This window comes from Mesoplodon mirus, assembly GCF_964341445.2.
Source record: "Mesoplodon mirus genome assembly, chromosome: 8".
Lineage (NCBI taxonomy): Eukaryota > Metazoa > Chordata > Mammalia > Artiodactyla > Ziphiidae > Mesoplodon > Mesoplodon mirus.
Window position 1 is genome coordinate 52103224 of NC_138984.1, and position 20156 is coordinate 52123379.

At 45.5% G+C, this 20156-nt stretch overlaps 1 protein-coding gene across 5 annotated transcripts in view; it reads left to right on the forward strand.

Moving 5' to 3' along the window:
- The window catches only part of MGAT5 (alpha-1,6-mannosylglycoprotein 6-beta-N-acetylglucosaminyltransferase), a 374340-nt gene that overhangs the window by 259238 nt on the left and 94946 nt on the right, over positions 1–20156 (forward strand). For all 5 annotated transcript variants that reach the window (XM_082631527.1, XM_082631526.1, XM_082631528.1 and 2 more), the window contains one exon: positions 9526–9659. In XM_082631527.1, coding sequence (XP_082487653.1) covers positions 9526–9659 — 134 coding nt within the window. The remainder of the gene's footprint in view (positions 1–9525; positions 9660–20156) is intronic.

Here is a 20156-nt window from a genome sequence, read left to right on the forward strand (position 1 = left end):
GTAGAAATTTGGGAGCTGTGATAGAGTTGAATGAGGAACAGACTGGGGATTCTGGAGGCATTAGAGCCTCCCTGTTTCACCTCCAACCCCTTTGCATTTGTTATACCATCTGGCCTCTGATGTGCTTTCTTCTGTAGGCTTTTAGGTCTCCCAGGGTGCCAAGTTCTCTCTGACAGCCAGGCCATTGCATGTGCTGTTCCTTTGTCTGGAAACCGTGTCCCTCGCTCCCCCGTCCACCCTGCTCACCCTCCAGGGAGGTGTCCTGTCCTCCAGAAAGCCTTCCCTCCCTGAGCCTCGTGCTCCTGCTCCTTTCCCCTCCCCCACCCCACACCTGTGTGCCTGCCCGGGTGCCACTTCGCGATCTCCATGAGCATCATCACTGCTGAGTCCTCAGTCCCTGAAGTTGTAACATCACTGGTGATAAATATTGGTTGAATTCAGAATAAAGAACAGGGCTTCCCTAGTGGTGCAGTGGTTGGGAGTCCGCCTGCCAATGCAGGGGACGCAGGGTCGTGCCCCAGTCCGGGAAGATCCCACATGCCACGGAGCGGCTGGGCCCGTGAGCCATGGCCACTGAGCCTGCGCGTCCAGAGCCTGTGCTCCGCACGGGAGAGGCCACAACAGTGAGAGGCCCATGTAAAAAAAAAACAAAACAACACACACACACACACACACACACACACACACACACGCCCGCCCGCCTGCCCCCGCCGCCGCCACCACCACCACAAGTAGACCCAACCACAGAATGGAGTTAATGAAAATGTAAGTAACATCATGACACTCCTGCGCTCACAATGACGTAGCCTCTCACTGTAGGGAAAGATGAGTCATCCCAGTTGCCTCACGGCCTGGAGTGGTCTGGCCCCACTACTCCGACCCCGTCCTCACCTCTTACTATGTGTCGTCTTGCTCACTACTCTCTAGCCTCCTTACTGTTTTTTGGATGGGCCAGGCACACTCCTACCCGAGGACCTTTGCATCGGTTGTTCCATCCTCCAGAACATTGTTCCCTTAGACTTCCATATCCCCTCCTTCAGGTCTTTAACTCAAATGTCACTTCAGTGAGCCTAACCCTGACACCCCTACCTTCTTTAAATGCAACTCCTTTCTCCCCCAACTTCTTATACCCCTTCCCTGCTTTCTTTTCCTCTATAACTGTATTATCACTTAGCATTTATGCTTCACGGACTTTTGTTTATTTTCTTTTTTTCTCTGCTGGAATCTGAGGATAGTATTAGTAGGAGTTTTGTCTGTGTTGTTCATTGCTGAGACTCCAGTATCTTGAAGAATATCTGGCACATAGTAGGCATTCAGAAAATACTTATTGATTGAATTAAATTAAATTGAACGATAATGCCTGTTCTATTTTTAGTCCATGCAACAATGTAGGGAAGGGTAAGAAATGTACAAATCTAAGATTACACTGTAGCACAGGGAACTATATTCAATATCCTGTGATAAACCATAATGGAAAAGAATATATATAAGAAAATGGGGCTTCCCTGGTGGCACAGTGGTTGAGAGTCCGCCTGCTAATGCAGGGGACACGGGTTCGTGCCCCGGTCCGGGAGGATCCCACATGCCACGGAGTGGCTAGGCCCATGAGCCATGGCTGCTGGGCCTGCCCGTCTGGAGCCTGTGCTCCACAACGGGAGAGGCCACAACAGTGAGAGGCCCGGGTACCGCAAAAAAAAAAAAAAAAAAAAAATAGTATGTGTGTGTGTGTGTGCACATGTGTATAAACTGAATCACTTGGCTGTACAGCAGAAATTAACACAACATTATAAATCAATTATACTTCAATTAAAAAAAATCTAAGAGTACAGAAGCTTCTTGAAGCCAGTGAACTCATGTTACTCTCCCTTGTCTTCCCACAGAAATGATTCACATGGTTGGGTTTTCAAGAGTTGTTCAAATCATACTTGTGGTCATTGTCATTGACATTCTAACTCTTTGAGTTTCTCCAAGGACTTGGGGTTTGCATCCATGTTTATTTGCGTGATCAGATGGGAATAGTGGCTTGTAGACCAAAAATTTTGCCTGACAAAACAGGAATTTTTGAAACAAGCCAGTTCCCTTTCATGCAAGTGACAAACATGTTGGCTTCAGCTGAGGATCCTTGGCTTCCATGTACGACTTTATTTTCAGGGCCTGACAAGCAAAGGCTTTATTTTCAGGGCCTGACAAGCAAAGGAGCTATTTGTGATTCAAACAGCCTTTTTGGCCTTTCACTTGGACCAGGAGGGCTCTTGCCTTTTACATCTGTGCTGACCAGTGAGTAACAGGATCAGCCTTGTAATTCCTTAAGTCTGAGACTCAGCCTCCAGGAGTAATGTTCTTCTAAGGGGTCCATTCCCTCCTAAATTGCTTTTTGACACTTGAAAAATTTACTCTGGTGTGCCTTCTGTCAACAGTTCAGATGCTCATCTTTTCAACTCAACTGTACATAATAGTTTCCCTAGCCTGTATCCCAGCCTCGTGTTTCTCAAAGAGCCTAGAATCACTACCATTTGGGAAACAAAATCAATTTTGATGAAATTTGAAGCAAAACATCACTATGTGCACTTTTTAAAATCAGATGACTACTTGTGTGATGTAGCTATTTTTCAGTAGAGTTTTTTTGTCATGTAGGTTTCATCATCACCAGAATCAGCATCAAAATTGTGAATGCCGTGAGTGACCGCAGCCAGTATTCTTCCCTGTTTTGTTATGAAATTTTTGAAATATAAAAAAATGGGAAGAAATGTAAAATAGAAACCCAAAGCCTAGACTCCACAGTTAACAGTTTGCTTTATTCTATGACCTATCCATCTATATGTTTATCTTCTCCCCATCCGTCAATCCAATTTTTTTTTCCTTTTATGCATAAAAGAACACTTAACCCTTAGATGTTTCAGCATGACATCATTAACTAGAGTTCAATATTGGTCACCAAATTGTGTTTACTTTTTTTTTATGTACAAAACTGAATTATTTTATTTAATTGTTTACTGTCTTCCTCCCTGGCTGAATATAAGCTCCACGAGGGGAGCTTCATCCATGCTTATCTTGTTCACTGGTATATCCTTAACTCCTAAATTGTTGTCTGGCTCATAGTAAGTGCTCACTAAATATGCCGAATGTTGAATGAATGATGATACTGAGAAACCTGTGATGTTAGAATTTTAAAAGCCTAGATCACTGATTTGTTTCCCTTCTTCCCAGCATCTACTTTGTGACCTAGATAAGAAGATATGTTCATTTATCTATTTAATAAATATTTATTGAACATGTGTACTACATCAGGCCTGAGCTCGGTTCTAGGGTAGGGTGGTGAGCTTCCTTAGCTAATGATGAATCCTGAGAAGAATGGGCTTTGGTTTGGGAGCTTGTGTGCAAAGAACATGATGCTGGAAGTAATTCAGGCATGACCTCTGCTGCCTAGTGACAGAGCTCTGCCTACAAAGTCAGTCACACCAGGTAATGAAGCATTCCTCATTGACTTAATCAGTCGTTCATTCAAAAAATATTTCCTCAGTTCCTACTGCTGGGCTCTGGGCTCCTGGAAGTTGGAGGCACATAAAACATGACTCAGTCCTCAAGGAGCATATAGTCTTAAGTGGAGACAGTGATGTGTGATACGGACTCTAACTCTTCATGGTCTGAGAGAGCAGAAGAAGGGTACTCACCTCAGTCCTACGGAGTCAGGGGACCCTTCAACTAGGAGGCGATGAGAGCTGAGACTTAAAGGCAGGAGGAAGTGATAGACATGCCAGACACATGCCAGCATGAGATAAGATGGAAAAACATGGCATTAAAAACCCCGGGTAGGGGGCTTCCCTGGTGGCGCAGTGGTTGAGAGTCCACCTGCTGATGCAGGGGACGTGGGTTCGTGCCCCAGTCCGGGAAGATCCCACATGCCGTGGAGCGGCTGGGCCCGTGAGCCATGGCCGCTGAGCCTGCACGTCTGGAGCCTGTGCTCCGCAACGGGAGAGGCCACAACAGTGAGAGGCCCGCGTACAGCAAAAAAAAGAATTAAAAAAAAAAAAAACCCTGGGTAGGTCATAAAGAAGAGATATCCGTGGAAGGGTGACCTGGAATGACAGGTATACTTGGGCGCTGCTTCCTGCTGAGGGAAGTGAAGCTTTTCAGCAGGAAACTGCCATAGTCACATATTTGTTTCAAAGAATACCTTGTCAGGCAACACAAAGGATGGATTGGAGTTAGGAGGCAGTGAGAACGGGACAAGGGGGCGAGGCTGGAGGTGTGGAGACTACTCGGAAATCCACTGCAGAGTTTATGCAGGTGCAGTGATATTCGATAGTCATTGATTTAGATAGTCAAGAATTGGAAACATCCTAAAGTGGTAGGCTATATTAGACAGGATTTCAGTCAAACTGGCTTGGTCACAAGGGTTTGTTGGCTCTTGTCACTGGGAATTGTTAAAACCGGCTTAAGGCAGAGCTGGATTCAGGGCTTGGAGGATCTCTTTACTCTCTCCCTATCTCGGCTTTGCACGTCTCTGGATTGGCATCACTCTCAGGCAGGCTTTCCTCACATGGGCATGGAGATAACATTTGCAGCTCTAGACTTCTACCCTGCCAGCTTAGTAACCGTAGCAGCAAGATGTTGACTCCAAAAGTAGCTCCCTCATCATGGAGCAACTGTGATAGGCGGGACATGGATGGTCAACCCATCTTTCAAGTGAGCCTTGGTCAAGTCAAGTCCTGTGGATCACGTGCCCATCCTTGGAGGCATGGGGAGTGAGGGAGATAAGGGGTCAGGACTGGCACAGTTCAAGCCACCCGAATGGAACAGAATTGCATGGCTGGTGTGGGAAGTGGAGTTAGTCACTGAGTGATGCTGGCAGACCAGAACCATGGGCATTCCATCCTCAGACTAGGCACTGAGGTATTGTGCTGCTTTAACAAGTAGTGATGAGCTATGGTTATTACCCCAGAAAGATACCTGTAGCACTTGCTGTAAGAGAAAAAAGAAATTAACAAAAGATCCAATGTTGTAAGACCCAACTTTGGTTTGAGGATTAAAAAGGATCCATGAGTCTAGAAAAAAGGAGCCTAATAGTGGTTATTTCTAGGTGGTAAAATGATGGGTGACCTCATTCTTTCCTTATACTATCTTTCTCTATTGTCTGAAAAAAGTTATACACTGAGAATGTGTTTCTATTATAACCAGGAAAACCGTTTCTATTTAAAGAAAAACTTATCTATTGAAGTTTTGACAAGATTTGATGAGGTCAGAACTAGGAAAGGGGAAAAGGACAGAAGGAGGTGATGGCTTTTGAGAAGCTGAAATCCCCTGGACTTGGTGAATTGGATGGCGATGAGGCTGCAGAGGGAGCCCAGCCGGCTCTGCAGTTCCTGCCCTTGGTGACTAGGTGGCATGGGGGTCCCCAACACTGCAGGGCCAGCCGTGGTTAAAGGCTGGCAGACATCTGTTAGAATGAATTTTGTACTTCTTAAGAGATGTTTAGAACTGACTGGTTGAAAAATCAGACCTAGGAGAATTTATGCTGTTGACTTAATAAAAATTGTGAATTACATTTCAAACGAGGACATTATAACTGCTTGGTAGATAATAGTGTGTACCTAACTTATTAAGTAGTTGGTAAGCTCCTTGGAGGCAGAAACTTACCTGTATGTTGTAGTTCCTCAATACCTAGCATTTAAATGTGGTTCATAGAAAGAGTGCTCTAAAATGTTTGTCACTGAATGAACTATTCCAGCTAAACTAACAGTAATTCTTAAAAGAAGTCATTGCAGGAGTCAGCTCAGGAAACTCACCAACCTGATTTGGTTTGTAATCATTTGTAAATAGGTGCTTTCCAAATACTTAAAATAATGCTTTTCTTAATAAGAAAAAAATGTCCTAAAATTCTTTAAACATCATTACTAATGTTTAGGAAATCCCTTCCAGTTTGTACCACGTAGAAAAAATCAGCTTGCTTCCACATACATATAATTTAAGTTGCTCAAGAAGCTGAGGAAAGTCTCTCCCTCACTCACTCTCTCTCTCTCTCTCTATATATATATATATATTTTAAATTAGTCTTTTATGTGTATTTTGGTCTACCTTACAATATTATTTTCCTCCAAAGCATGTTTACCACTCTGGTTCACAGAGTCCAGAAAATAAAATATTTGGACTCTGAAGCTGTATATTAAAGTGCTTTAAGGGGCTTGGGCTCTGGAAACAGCTGGTCTGGCTCTGAATCCCAACATTGCCATTTCCTGGCGTGTCAACTTGGGTAGTTTAAGTAACTCTCTCTTTTCTCATCCGTACAAACATGTTACAAGGTTGTCATGAAGATATAAAGAAATGGTCACTATAAAGCACTCAGATTGTCAGTTATTTAAAAAAAAACACATTTGTTTACCACCTGGGTTGGAGTGATTTCCAAAAATACAAGATTTCCTGTGTCTCATTTATGATGGGATTTCTTTGATTTACCTTGAAATGTAAATACCTTCCCTTTGAATACCCTTCCCACAGCTGAAGTCTGTGTTCCCATCTGAAGGCAAAGCAAAAGACAAAGCTTGGCCTGAGGGTAGATCTCCACAGAAAGTTCCTTTCAGATCCATCAGCCTGTACTTTCGGCTTTTGGTTTATTATAAGCAACTTTAGGAAGACTTGTGTTCAGACCAGGGCTCGTGATGGGGATAACACCAGGAAGGCACCCAGCTGCTGGCCAGCTCTTGGAAGCAATGCACACCTGCTCTGTGGGTACTTCCGAATCACCTGCCGGACGAGTCTCAGCTGAGCATCCCCTCATGTCATAGACAGTCAGTGTCCTGTGGGTCCAGTGTGGCCTGGGAAGAGACATGGCTGGTCTGCCTGCTGCTCTTGAAATGTGGCAGTGCGTTTCTAAGTGCTACCTCTATTTTTCCTTAAGTCTCACCTGAGCTTCTTAAACCACTCATTGCAGGTTGTCGGTCCCCAAGTTTAATACTGCAGACGAGAGAGAGGAGTTGAAATAATGTGTGTAGATGAAAACTTAGAGGAGAGCTTGTATGTGTAATTTATTCCTCATACAGTGTCCAAATAGTCAATTTAGTACCAAATGATAGTCATAAAATGGTAAAACCTCACCATTCCCCACAAGTTTTTTTATTATTTATCCCTCCCTCCCTCCCTCCCTCCTTCCCTCCCTCCCTCCTTCCCTCCCTCCTTCCTTCCACGCTGGGTCTTAGTTACAGCATGCGGAATCTAGTTCCCTCACCAGGGATTGAACCCAGGCCCCCTGCATTGGGAGTGCAGAGTCTTAGCCACTGGATCACCAGGGAAGTCCCACCCCACAAGTTTTTTGAGTAGATTACTTACTGCCTCTCCCTCTCATTGTTCAAGCTGTGGGGAACCTTTGACACAAAAATATAAACAGATACGAGTTTTTTTTTTCTTTTCTGGGTCTTGATCATTTTATTTTTGAACATACCTTAGTATATGATGTATTTTTCTAACCTGTTAAGTGTTTTAGGTGCTAGATTATTTCCTTTTTTAAGACAGGCCCACCTAGAGACTAGATAACTGAACTGCAGAAACGAGTATCTAAAGCATGGAGCTTTAGTCACCACATAAATTTTCTGAAGATAAAACCACAATTTCAGAGTTTAAAGTGTCCGATTCTATTTCAGAATTTCTACGACGAACCAAAAGTTTTAAAAAGAGATTTCTTGAGCTGCCTTATCAACATTTCAAATGCACGCAGGCTCTCTTCCCCTCCCCAGACCCCTTCAAACCCCCTTCCCGCCATCTCCTCCAAAAGGAAAAAATGAAAGCAACAATTGCCTCTTGTTGGCAGTAGAACTTATTCAGTAATTTACTTTCCAGCCAACTGCAGCCATTGCCATTGCCTCTGGGCACTTGTTCAAAAACGCCGAAATGAAATAACAGATTGGCCAGACCACACACGACTCCGCAGACACAACCCTATTATCTCCTCATCTGTCACCCCCATTAGGCAGCAGCCTGGGAGACGGGATGGTGATCACGAGTATTTAGGCATCTCGTCACGTCCACAGCTCACAGCTCTCCACCCGGCTTCCTGATTCATCTTCCTGCGGGTGCATGAGTGGGGCCCGGGCCTTCAGATCCCTAGAGCATATCTTTAAGGGCTTCTGTCCCTGCTTCCCACCTGGGAGAGTCCTGAGAAAACCAAAACAAGACACAGGAACCAGCTTCCTCCGGTTGTCCATTGTTGACCACCCACCAGTGAATGAATAGGGCACGGCAGCGCTGTGTGGATTTTACTGAATATCCAGTCTCTCTCCACTTAAGTTATTTTTAGTTGTTCTATTAAGGTCAGAGTCGAGCCGAGCAGTTGCTTCATTTCATATTGTGAGGCTTCTGCAGGCTTGGTCATCTCCTGCAGAGCAGATTTCTCTGGCCAGATGACTGGATAGGAGAGGAGGGTCTGTGTTTCCTCGAGAGAGACTCATTTTCTGATTGTGGCCTTCTGGTGAAATTCCTTTCTAAAATTATAGACACAAGAGACAAATGTGTGAGAAGGGTATGGGCTTGCTTTCTCCCTTGGTCAAGCGTTAAAATAGAGAAGTTTAGAACTCAAACAAGGAGCGATCCAAAGGAAAATGCGTCTTCTCTGCCAGAGTAGTGTATCCTGGAGACTAGACACGGTTCCTTAGGGTGGTTGGCTTTTGAGGGGGGCGGTTTCCCCTCCCAGTGAGCTTCACCTTTTATTCTGTCTTCGTCCCATCCATCCGTTCAGTACACAGCCCCAGAATTACATCTGTCATTAGTGAGTGATTCTTGGAGGAGGTGCAGGGTTGGGGTGATGTTGCTTGGTTTTGCCCCCCGAATCCCCTTGTGCCCTCCTGGATGGTGAACACACAGCTGGAGTAGATGAGAGCAGCAGGGTCCATTGACCCTCTTGGGGACCATGGATTCAGCCCTGCTCTCTACAGATTTCTGGCCACTGGTTGGTACAACCTGGACGAGGGAGACAGTAGCCTTGGGCTGAGGAAACAGGAAGGAGGGGAGAAGCCAGCTGAATGGATTTTAAATTTTTTATTTTATTTTATTTTATTTTATTTTATTTTATTTTTTTGCAGTACGCGGGCCTCTCACTGCCGTGGCCTCTCCCGTTGCGGAGCACAGGCTCCGGATGCGCAGGCTCAGCGGCCATGGCTCACGGGCCCAGTCGCTCCGTGGCATGTGGGATCTTCCCGGAGCAGGGCATGAACCCGTGTCCCCTGCATCGGCAGGCGGACTCTCAACCACTGCGCCACCAGGGAATCCCAGCTGAATGGATTTTAAACAGATGGACTTTCCACTGAATAAAGCAGGGTTGGGGCTTGGGTTAATCCATCCTGGAGAGGATTGTTCTCCGTGCAGGTTGAGCTGGGGCTGGGTGGGAGCAGGCCACCCCTCGCTCCTCCCAGGTAAGAGAACAGGGTGAAATGAAAACCTTGAAATATGTTTGAGACAGCTTGCATGACATTTGTAATTGTTGGTGTTTCTTCTTGCTGACTGAATCCTAACTGCCCTGTCCCATCCTTTCCACACCAGCTCACACCCCAGACAACAGCTTCCTGGGGTTCGTGGTCGAGCAGCACCTGAACTCCAGCGATATCCACCACATTAACGAAATCAAGAGGCAGAACCAGTCCCTTGTGTACGGCAAAGTGGATAGCTTCTGGAAGGTGAGTCAGTCTGTGCGTGTCTCTCGCTCTGAAAAGAAGCTTGTTGTGTAATTTAATTTAACTTTGATCCAGGGAGTAATCAAGCCAAGTGCCCACGGCTTGACAAGGTCTGCTTAGAAGTGAAAAAGAACATGCAGGGATTTGGGCTGATTGGCATTGGGGCGTCTAATAAAGGCTGTATGTACCTGCTCATCTGTACAGTGGCTGCACAGCAGTGCCCCTCACTCTTTGCATTTTGGAAGTGATGCATTCCGGCTCCTTTCCCATCCTCTGCTTGCTTCCAGAAGCCAGGGCCTCACACGGGCTGGATACCTTTCTGGAGCAAAGCATTGCACAAGGAGACCCTTTGCCAAGTGACTCATATCCTCTGCCCTCTGTGAAATGATTTGTAAAGGGAGGAAGCTCCCTTTGCCCGGGGAGGGCAGTGGCCCTTGCATCCTCTTGGCTGTGGTCAGTGCTGTGGTCAGTACTCTACTACGTGGGAAAGGGAGATGCCTGCCTGGGTTGACCACAGGCAGTTTACATGGGGACATCTTGGTTGAAACAACATTCTCGGCCACAGGTTTTCCAAGAACACTGGACTGTTGGGCTCTGCAGGGCCCCTTGGTCCTCCTGGGTTATTTATTTCCAGGCCCCATCTGGGGAAGGTACGAGAGAAGAGGAACCAGATTGGGGCCTGACCTGTTGACATGGCATGCAAGTCTTTTTATAAGGAAAGTCCGCCTTAGTGTGCAAATTTTGCAGTATTTCAGAGGACGTGTTTGTACAAGATGGAACAGTCTCCAGGACTTCGAAAACGTGCCTCTTCCTAAACATAAAAGTCAATCACTTTCTGGAATGCTCAGGAACTGTGCTCTCCTGTTACCCTGTCTCCCTTACTTAGGAAGTTAGAAATCTGATCACTGAGAGAGCACACATGATGTGCAGGTGAAGGATTCCTTGTTCTTGGTTTTCTGACCCTGTGTTCAGAAATGGGAAAACATTGCCACCCCCTCTGCAGTTCTAAAATGCTAACTATATGGAAGGGACAACACATCAGCCTATTTCCAGGGAAACTGATTTATTTCCAGATAACTATCTTTGCTATAAACAGCTAGAATCCTGTCTTAGTTTAGTACAGTGGTTCTCCACTGGGGACAGTTTTATCCCCCAGGGGACATCTGGCAATGTCTAGGGACAATTTTGGTTGTCATGATCGAGGGTAGGGACCCTGGCATCTACTGGGTAGAGGTCAGGGATGCTGCTAAACATCGAACAGTGCACAGGCCAGCCCCACAGCAGAGAATTATCTGACACAAAATATCAGTAGTGCCAAGCCTGAGAAACTAGGGCTGGTTAATAAGATTTATTTCCTAATATATTATTCCACATTTTCTCCTCTCAAGTAGAATAAAATCAGTTGAGATTATAAGTGGTTATTTAAGATGTTCCCATGAATTTATATCTTTGCTTCCTTTGTGTCAAAATCAGCCCTGTGTGAACAGAGCATTTTTCAGCTGACATTCAGGTGAACTTGGGTTGAAAAGGGCACCATTGGATGTTCTCATTCTCAGCTCCGTTGTAAAGAGAATGGATCATGGCACTGGTTTTAGGAAGACTTGGGCTCTTAAAAAAAAAAAAAAATTGCAACTCCCTTCTCCCTCCTGTACCTGTTCAAAAAAATTAGTTTTCATGTCCACGTGGACTTGACCTTGAAATTATACACTTCTGTTTTGGACCCAAGTGCAGCTTCTTCCTAGGTGCTTCTGGCAGCTTTTTCAGTTTCCCTAGAAAAATAAAACAATAAATTGGTTCTGAAGGCTTTTTGGCCACCTTCTTTTGGACAAAGTAATACTGCCAGTAAAAGGATGATTTTCTTGATGCCAGTCAGCATCCCAAAAGTATTAACCGTGTTGGCCCAAGTGGTTTAGGGTTGGAAATCCCTCTGAAACCCAAGTGACCTGACCTTCCCCATGCTGTGCATCACTCAAGTATTACCAAAGACTGAGTAAGTGGTGAGTTTACATTAGAATTTGTTTGAATACCAAAAATCTGGGGTGTTGTTTCCATTTTTTTTTTTTTTTTTTTTTTTTTTTGCGGTATGCGGGCCTCTCACTGTTGTGGCCTCTCCCGTTGCGGAGCACAGGCTCCGGACGCGCAGGCCCAGCGGCCATGGCTCACGGGCCCAGCCGCTCCGCGGCATACGGGATCCTCCCAGACCGGGGCACGAACCCGTATCCCCTGCATCGGCAGGCGGACTCTCAACCACTGCGCCACCAGGGAGGCCCGTTGTTTCCATTTTAATACATTATTATTACTCAGCATTCTTTGATGCGAAAGACCCCAAAAGATGAAAAATACTGTAAAGTTTTCACATCAGTTCAGGACATCATCTCAGACTTTTGAACACAGCACAGTATATGAGAGTTTAGTTTCTTTCTTCAAAACTTCCCCATCCCGTAGTACCTAGTGCATAGAAATCAGTCACGTTCAACACTGACTTTAGCTAGCAGGAAGGTTGGTGTATTTTTTTCCCAATCTTTTGCCCCCTTCTCTCCTCCCACCCAACCAGACGTCCTTGGGAAGAGGAACAAGACTGTCAGTCCTGGGAGATTTGGGATTGCAGCAGGGGCATGTGGGCTGGCACCGCTTTGGACCAGATGATTTGGGCGGTCCTCCCTCACCCTCAGGTTCTAGGACTCACTGAAATTCTGAAGATAGCTGCTATGCTATCACTCCTCCTCCACTTCCTCCCCACCTGCCGAGGCACGTGATTGGGGAATGCCACCCCATGACCCCTCCACCTTTCACCGATTGGCCCAGCGGGTTGTCCTCTGACCCAAGGCAGCAGGACATTGGTGGTTGGCTACCGTGATTCTGGCTCAGAAAGCCAAGCTCGATCAATGGGATTCTTCACTTCACATTGGAAAGTAGAAGGGCAGTGAGCTGTGGGTGCAGAAGTCAAAAGGATGTGTCCAGAGGTGTGATGAGACCCAAAAGCCTTCCAGGAGTCCAGTGATGAGGAAGCAGGACTGATATGGAAAGGGAGAGGGTGTTGTTGAGAGGATGATGCAGCAGAGCCATAGGGAGGAGAGGTACCACCGTGAGAAATGTGGGGTGCTTTGCAGGGGCCAGGTAGGAAGGCAGACAGAAGCCACCCACGCAGCCTGGAGAGAGAGAGAGAGTAGTTGCTGGAGTTTCTGGAAGCTTTCTTTTTCCAGATCATACATGTCTATCATACTCTGTTCCCTTCTAATATCCTGAGTTGTTTCTGTCACTTATAGTCATATGAAGGGTATCTTCTAAAATATGTCTTCCCTGCCTTCCAAATGCCTATCAAGAAATACAGTCTGTTAAACATACAGGCTAAGGAGGAGTGGGCTAACTCTTCAACTCCCCGCACTGGTCCCCAGTTCATGGCTGAGGTACCCTGTGGTCTTATCCTCATGTTATAATACATAGTAGGGAGGTGGCTGGGAAAGAGGGGACCTTACTGTCTGATTCCAGAACCCAAAGATGCGTACTTAGGAAGCATCATTACCCAAGACCCTGAGCATCAAATGGGATGGCATACAGCCTGATTCCAAGTACAAATCTCTTTCTTAGCCCTATAGCCCACGGTTCTAGGTTCTCCCTATCTACCCTGCTGCAGTCCGGTCATTGGCATCAGCTAACACATGTGCCTTGAAGGAGAGAAGTCTGTCCAGTGTGGCCGAATTCAAAGAACTTCAGCATCCTGTTACCTTAAGTCATCAGGGAGTGAAAAATTAGGCAATTTTTTAAAAATAAGGGGTTTTGAAAATTGTAGAAATTAGAAGTAATTGAAATCTTGCTTAACTGTATTCTTTATTTCCATTTCTTTAAAAAAAGTATCCTGAGCACAACTGATGCTTCTATTGATGGTGGGTCAGCATTTTACATATTTATGAACCCGCCATGATGTTCTTATTACTTCTTTTTTTTTTTATTTTATTAGTTTCTGCTTTATAACAAAGTGAATCAGTCATACATATACATCTGTTCCCACATCCCTTCCCTCATGCATCTCCCTCCCTCCCACCCTCCCCATCCCACCCCTCCAGGTGGTCACAAAGCACCGAGCTGATCTCCCTGTGCTCTGCGCCTGCTTCCCACTATCTATCTACCTTACGTTTGGTAGTGTATATATGTCCATGCCTCTCTTTCGCTTTGTCACAGCTTACCCTTCCCCCTCCCCATATCCTCAAGTCCATTCTCAAGTAGGTCTGTGTCTTTATTCCCGTTTTACCCCTAGGTTCTTCATGACATTTTTTTTTTAATTCCGTATATATGTGTTAGCATACGGTATTTGTCTTTCTCTTTCTGACTTACTTCACTCTTATTACTTCTTGATACACACCTGCTGCTAAAGTAACTGTTCTGAAGGCCTTGCTTTGAGCCCCTCCAGGGAGTAAGCATAGCTGCTGAACCACAAACTGGAGTTCCGACGTTAGCCTGCAATTCACCAGTGTGAGAAGTAATGAACCACTTTGAGCCTTAGATGCCTGACCTGGGAAATGGGAGCAGTAACAAGTACCATGTGGAGCGGGGCTTCTCAGCCTTCATAGTGCATAGGAATCACCTGGGATCTTCTTCGAAGCTGCTGACTCTGATTTAGACCTTCTGGGGCGGGGCTGAGATCCCGCATTTCTTGAAAGCACCCAGGTGATGCACAGGTGATGCTGATCAAAGCACAAGACCTTGGGATGTTTGGGTTGGTGGAGAGTGCTTGGCCCTGAGAAGCTGGCCAATCAGTGAATAAACAATCCCTTTTTCCTCTTTACTTTGGCCTTCCTGCTCCTCCTGTCAGGCTGCCAGCTCTTATGTCACTTTTTTACTCCTCATACCACCTGATTCCAGTCACCCCCAGTCACTTCGCACTAAGCACATTTCTGTACATTTGCAAACATGGCTACTGCTAGTCTCTGGTGCCTGGCCCCTTCGAGTGGGGCAAACCTGTGGGGAGTAGTGGACTCTGAGAGGAGGTGGGAGGCCCAGTGTCTTCCTGGTCATCTGCCGTCCTGGTTTGTACAGTTGGTGCCTACTGGGCAGTAGGGTGTAGTGGTCAAGAACACAGACGTGGGTTCAAATACTGCCTCTGCCGCCCCTGCCTGATCTTGGGCAAGTTGCTTCACTTCACTTGGCCTCATTTTTCCTGGGGATGATGGCAGTGCGGTTTCTGTAGTGATTAAATGCAATAATATGTGTAAAGTGCTTAGAAAATGGCCTGGCACAGAGTCAGTCTAAATAAATATTTGCTACTATTATTAATATCATTATTGGGGTCAGATTGGAAACATAGAATTGATGGGGATGTGAATTTGGGGGTGTGCAGGGTAGAGCCTGTGGGGAACTGGCAAATACAAGCCTGCGCCCACATATTCAGATTCCAACTTTGAAACTCTGGCCCCTGAGTGAAAAATGTCTTTGTAAATAAAGTTTTACTGGGACATAGCCACACCTGTCCATCGCCTATTGATGCTTTTGCACTAAAGTGGCAGAGTTATATAGTTGTGATAGACACTGTATGACCAGCAAAGCTTAAAATGTTTATTATCTGGCCCTCTATAGAAAAAGTTTGCTGACCCCTGAATTACACCATGTCCCACGTAAACCAAATCTCTCTGGGAGGACACATTTGGCCAACAGTCCCTGTTGGATCTCATCAGGGGTCTTTTTAGCTTGTTTTGGGGGTTCTTGGTTATATTCTGTATAATTCAGGCCGATGGATAAGCAATCCATGGAAAACGAAGTGTGATTTTACTAAAATCTTCGTTACTGTAAAGACAGAGGCCCCAGCCCTGGGCCTGGCACCTCTTAGTAGTAGGCAGTCATCAAAGGCTACCACTTATTCTACAGCTAACACGTTGATAATAAAAGAGGGCCTTATTAGTGCGGCGTTTACACTTCTCTGGGCCTTTCACAGCCATCATTTAGGGAGGTGCATGATGATTCCTTCCGAGGAAGCAAGGGCAGCTGTTACCTCCTTCACCATGCTGCTTTCTAGAGGAGAAACTGAATCAAGGAGATGGAGGGACTTGGCCGAGGTTGTGCAGCCCATGGCATGACAAATCCAGAACTAGGATCAAGGTTCTGGCCACCACCCCTCTTGGAAACTTGTCTCCCTGCTGCCACTTGCTGGAGGAGCTGTTCTGTGCCCCTCACGCCCACCCCATCGGTGAGTCCATGCTTAGAGCAGGATTCAGAAGTCAGGAAGCAAGGTCTGCATGTGTGACTTAGGTGCACAGCAGGAACCCTGGACAAATACTGGTATAACAGGTAAAACATTGCTCCTGGGTGCTCACCACACAGATGAGGAACTCAGCAACAGCCTCGCAGCCAGTTCTGCAGAGGAAATACGCCTGATTTGAGCACTTCAAGTGTTCCTGGCCCCAGACCCCAGGGTCCTGGCTTGCCCCAGTTCTAGCCTGCCCTGGCAGCAACCAAAGTCAGCTAGTCTCACCTGAATTTAGAAAACTCCTTTCTACCTAGATGACAAAGACTGTGTGTGTGTTTTTTTTTAATTTACTTTTTTTATTAAGTATTGTTGATTTACAATGTTGTGTTAGTTTCTACTGTACAGCAAAGTGATTCAGTGATACATATGCATACATTCTTTTTCATAATCTTTTCCATTATGGTTCATCACAGGATATTGAATATAGATCCCAGTTCCCTGTGCTATACAGTAGGACCCTGTTGTTTATCCATTCGATGTATAGTAGTTTGTATCCACTAATCCCAAACTCCCAGTCCATCCCTCCCCCATCCTTCTTTCCCCTTGGCAACCACAAGTCTTTTTTTTTTTTAATTTTATCTAAATATAGTTGATTTATACAAGTCTGTTCTTTATGAAAGATTGTGGTTTTAAAGCTTCCCCTAAAATGACACGTAGTCCCATACCCACAGGCCCCAGAACAGGGAAAAGGATGATTTATTTTTACTTGTAATATAGTTTTATTATCACATTTCAATTATTAAACAATGAAATTTCCAAACAGATATCCCACAGAACTACCTTTTTTTTTTCAATAAAAATGTTACACTACTATGGTTGCTTCTCACAGTCAGTGTTTACCCTATATTCATGTTTCTTATAAATCAACTGTAACTTGAAATTCTGTTTCTGAGACATTTCCTGGCATACTAGGCAGTGCATTAGAAAAGAGATGATATTGCATTTAGTCTTTAATAATGTTTTAAGCATCTCGATATAATTAACAACCATTCAAAACGAAAGTGCAAATGCACAAATGAAGGAGAACAAGTTTCTAAGCCTATAATGCATCTTATGGGATATAAATCCATACAACTGCAAACAGCAATGTAATACAACCTTTCCCTTCTCTCATCTTAACTTCCTGCCCCTCCGTTTAAGTTTGTTTGTTTGTTTGTTTTGGGCTGCACTGGGTCTTCTTTGCTGCGCGTGGGCTTTCTCTAGTTGCAGCGAGCGGGGGCTACTCTTCGTTGCGGTGTGCAGGCTTCTCACTGTGGTGGCTTCTCTTGTTGCAGAGCATGGGCTCTAGGTGCGCAGGCTCAGTAGTTGTGGCTAGCAGGCTCTAGAGTGCAAGCTCAGCAGTTGTGGCACGCGGGCTCACGGGCTCTAGAGCGCAAGCTCAGTAGTTGTGGCGCACAGGCTTAATTGCTCCGCGGCATGTGGGATCCTCCCAGACCAGCGCTCGAACCCGTGTGCCCTGCATTGGCAGGCGGATTCTTAACCACTGCACCACCAGGGAAGCCCCTTCCTTCCCCTTTTAATCCATTTTCCACACAGCAGCAGCCCATGTGATCTTTTTAAAAATGTAAATTGGATTGTGTTCCTCCTTTTCTCAAACCCCTCCAATGGCTTCATTGTAAACTTAGAGTACGTTGCGTTTCAGGTGAAATCCGGTGGGTCGGTGGGTGAGCAGCCTCCCTGCAAGTAAGCCACATGTGCTGTGCACCCACTGCTCTCCCTCTGCTCCCCAGGCTCTGGCTACGCAAGGCCTCAGGTGCCAGTCCCCCACACCGGGGGCTCAGCCTCTGTAGGCTGTTCCCTGCCCTGGCACCCCGCAACCCTCACCTCCTAGGGCTCCCTTGTCCCACGTGTATGCCCTCAACCAAATGTCGCCCCTCCCCATCTGTATCACAACATCCTTTTCCTTCCTTTTATGTAATTTTAATCATTTTGTGATCATATTTATCTTTTTCTGTCAGTCTCTTAATTGCTAAGAAATTAAGCGATTTGAGGACAGGAATCATTATGATTTTGTTCTACCCAGCATGGTACCTGGCACATGGTTGGCATGCAGTAACCATGAATCTCCTTTTGATTTCTTTTAACACTGATTTGTATGTGGAGTTTAGGGTACGACTTGGAATGCGCTTTGCTTTGGGCATTGCCCTGTGCTCTTGTCTGAGGGACACGGGAAGGAGGGATTTGAAGGAAAAGGAGTGGAACTCTACCTGTGTCAAGAGGTTTTTAAAACCCCTGGTGAAATGAGTAGTGAGAGGACCTGGGAAGAGGCTGGGACCTGGCTCTGGGCCAGCTCTACCATCATCTTTGGGATTTGGAGCAGTACCTCCGGCCTCATTTTCCTCCCTTGTATGAATGAAGAAGGTATTGGTAAAAAGGAGTGAATTATTGATTCACCCAAAAACATGGTGAACCTCAAAATGATTACACTGAATGGAAAAACCAGACATAGAAAAGAGTCTCTACTGTACGGGTCTGTGTATATAAAACTCTAGAAAATGCAGACTAATCCATGGTGTCGGAAAGCAGATTGGTGGTTGCCTAGAGAGGGTTGAGGGAGAGAGGTGGGTATATCTGCCACCTTGATGGTGGTGATGGGTTCACATTATATCCATATGTCAACACTTATAAAATTGTACACTTTAAATATGTGCAGTTTTTTCCTTGAAGGGCAAAAATTTGAACAGATGACCACATGGGGGGAGGAAGCAGGCTTTTGAATATGTTATTCTGTACAAGGTGCCTCAAAAACCAAGCATCTGGGAGAGAAAACATTCATTGTTATGATGTTGCCAGAGCCATTATATTGCCTTTAGAAAGCACATGTGGCCATGGATGCAAGTTTAAAAAATGTGCAGTTTGGGCTTCCCTGGTGGCGCAGTGGTTGAGAGTCCGCCTGCCGATGCAGGGGACACGGGTTCGTGCCCCGATCCCGGAAGATCCCACATGCCGCGGAGCGGCTGGGCCCGCGAGCCATGGCCGCGGAGCCTGTGTGTCCGGAGCCTGTGCTCCGCAACGGGAGAGGCCACAGCAGTGAGAGGCCCGCGTACAGAAAAAAATAAAAAAAAAAAAAAAAAAAAAAAAAAAAAAAAAATGTGCAGTTTATTATATGCCAATTATACCTCAGTAAGGCTGTTAAAAATTAAATTAAATCAAAGTTGGCAAACAGTGGCCTGTGGGCCTATGGCCTGCAAGCTAAATATGGTTTTTACGTTTTGAAAGTTATAAAAAATACAGTAAGTAAATAAAAATGAAGGAATATATGACAGATACCTTATGTGTTCCCACAGAGTCTACAATATTTGCTCTGAGTCCATTTACAGAAAAAGTTTGCTAAGCCCTGGATGAGACCAATAATTATTCACCTGTATTCACTGGGGCCCTGGGGACCAGCTCCTGTGGGAAATAGAGGGGCGGCTGCACGATATGGTCCCCACTTAGCACAGCAGCTCTGGTTTATCTGTGGCATAGATTTGGATTTCGAGTCAAATTTCAGTGGGAGAAAGGGTTCAACTGCTTTAAACAACCAAAAATAAATCTTGAAAGTCTCTAGACTAGGTGACCTCTGAGTCTGAGATAGAATCCCATACTGAAAACTGTGTCATTATCTAGCTCACTGATTTTGTTGATTTGGGCTTAATTTAAGTTAATGCAAAATTGGAAATGGGAGTTGTTTGGAGAAATGCTGTTTTATTTCATAATAGGGTTTAACTGCTCTACTTTAGTATATTGTTTTAATGAATCGCCAAAGACCTTTTTCATTAAAGGACGTACTGAAATCCTTGAAAACACATTTTTGTAGGAGGTTAAACCTTGTCATCCTGTTCTTTAAGGTACTTGGCCAGACTTTTCTTCCCAGATGAGGTAGAGATAAACCAGATACATTTAAACCTACCTTCAGTCAAATTGGCCTATACGTTTTTTTTTTTAGATGTTGGGGGTAGGAGTTTATGAATTAATTTATTTATTTTTGCTGTGTTGGGTCTTTGTTTCTGTGCGAGGGCTTTCTCTAGTTGTGGCAAGCAGGGGCCACTGTTCATCGTGGTGCGCGGGCCTCTCACTATCACAACCTCTCTTGTTGCAGAGCACAGGCTCCAGACGCACAGGCTCAGTAAGTAGTTGTGGCTCACGGGCCTAGCCGCTCCGTGGCATGTGGATCCTCCCAGACCGGGGCTCGAACCTGTGTCCCCTGCAGTAGCAGGCAGATTCTCAACCACTGCGCCACCAGGGAAGCCCGGCCTATACGTTTTGAAATAATGAAATTG